General features: G+C 30.7%; 2 protein-coding genes across 15 annotated transcripts in view; both read right to left on the bottom strand.

The window, feature by feature from the left end:
- LOC106679527 (FAS-associated factor 1) overlaps positions 1-1028 on the bottom strand; it is a 7015-nt gene extending 5987 nt beyond the window's left edge. For 3 of the 7 annotated variants that reach the window (XM_014419013.2, XM_067049631.1, XM_014418774.2), the window contains exon 1: positions 842-1028. Coding sequence is in view for 4 of the 7 variants with exons in the window: in XM_067049631.1 (XP_066905732.1) it covers positions 842-960 (119 nt within the window). In the remaining 3 variants the exon portion in view is untranslated. Of the gene's footprint in view, positions 1-93; positions 297-712 lie in introns of those variants that run through there. The other 4 variants (XM_014418930.2, XM_014419090.2, XM_014418853.2 and 1 more) reach the window with 4 other exon arrangements.
- Positions 1-1488, bottom strand: part of snu (snustorr) — a 524182-nt gene that overhangs the window by 165563 nt on the left and 357131 nt on the right. Inside the window, exon 1 of one of the 8 annotated variants that reach the window (XM_067049628.1) lies at positions 410-571. The exons of the other annotated variants lie outside the window; for them this stretch is intronic. The gene's annotated coding sequence lies outside the window, so the exon portion shown is untranslated. Of the gene's footprint in view, positions 1-409; positions 572-1488 lie in introns of those variants that run through there. 8 annotated transcript variants of the gene reach the window in all.

Raw genomic sequence — 1488 nt, 5'->3', positions numbered from 1 at the left:
CCTCTGAGGTGAAGACTATCCCGCATAAAAGTGCATTTGGTGCTTACCTCTGAGGTGAAGACTATCCCGCATAAAAGTGCATTTGGTGCTTACCTATGAGGTGAAGACTATCCGGCATAAATTTTAACTCCTCACGAAGAACTACATTGTGAATTGAAAGTTCGACTTTTAATGAATAGTTCCCACTATTCCACATGGCATTTCTGACTGCATCAATACATAATATGTTTTTATTATAATTTGCCGAAAAAAAAAAACTGGTTGATCGAACCCAATAAAAGATACGTTCACTGGTATGTAAAAGAACACGGTGTGATATAAAAGAGATTTCCTATATTATAAAACAAAAAACGATAACGTAGAAATTTCAGAAATTAAATATACAAAAAATTAAACATATCTGACTTACCTAAGTCAAGGAATAACCTCTCATTTCATCAGACAGAACCGATAGCAGAAGTAAATCGATACTGCAACTATATAAATCGAAAAGTTCACACAATACTGATTTTAAATAACAACACATAAAACCAAAGAACTTTTTAAGACAGAGAATTTTCATCAAAAACCTAGCGAAACCACAACCAAAGGAACATTCAAAATGGATACGACATCACAGGGCAATCTGTATATGAGATTTCCTATGGGGAGTATAATTCACAGAAGTATATAAATATAGAAAATTAATATAAATCTTACTAAATTTAAATACCTATTGAAAATTACCAGCACACTGAAATTTTGAATTTGCAATAAGCCTGTGCCTTCGAATAATCATAACGGCATTGACACAGCAGGTGTTTACTACGTACAATTATTTACACCTAGCCTTACTATTTACCTTCTCATAAAAGTTCTCCTATAAAAAAAAACATATGCAAATGATAAGCTTTCACAGGACGAGATAGTCTCAATGATGTTGGCGGAACACCAGACACAATGTGAATATGCCACTATCATATGTAGGAGGGTATAGATCGATCATTGTAACTAATTATTTTAAACAAAAGAAAAAAATACCCAATGTATAAACTATAAAACAATAATTTTATAAATTAATTGTTTATTTTCAGTTCTTAAACATATGGCATGTTTTACTTAATCTAAAATAAAAAGTAACATTTAATTTTCCATTTTTCTGAAAAATTCAACTTAAACAGGTGTTTCTTGTTAGTAACCTTCAAGCATAAATTCAAGCTTAGATATTTAAGGTTATGAAATTTCAGACAGTATTAAACAAATAAGTTTAAAGTTCTCTAACTTTTATCAGTAAATAACTGTTACTCAATTGTTTTTAAGCATCACACATGTAAAATAATAATATTTTGCAGAAATTCAATCGCACCACAACACAATACTTAATTAATTATTAAAATTTATAATGGTCATGTATGTAAGTATAAACAAAAAAAAAAGATCCCATTCAGAGTAGAACCTGGACATCCCTGATGAAACAGAAGACACCCACGGCACTACATCCCACGGCAT

Source organism: Halyomorpha halys, unplaced genomic scaffold, assembly GCF_000696795.3.
Source record: "Halyomorpha halys isolate HHAL.00 unplaced genomic scaffold, Hhal_1.1 Scaffold2.1, whole genome shotgun sequence".
Taxonomy (NCBI): Eukaryota; Metazoa; Arthropoda; class Insecta; order Hemiptera; family Pentatomidae; genus Halyomorpha; species Halyomorpha halys.
This window is presented reverse-complemented; position numbering and strand designations above follow the sequence as displayed.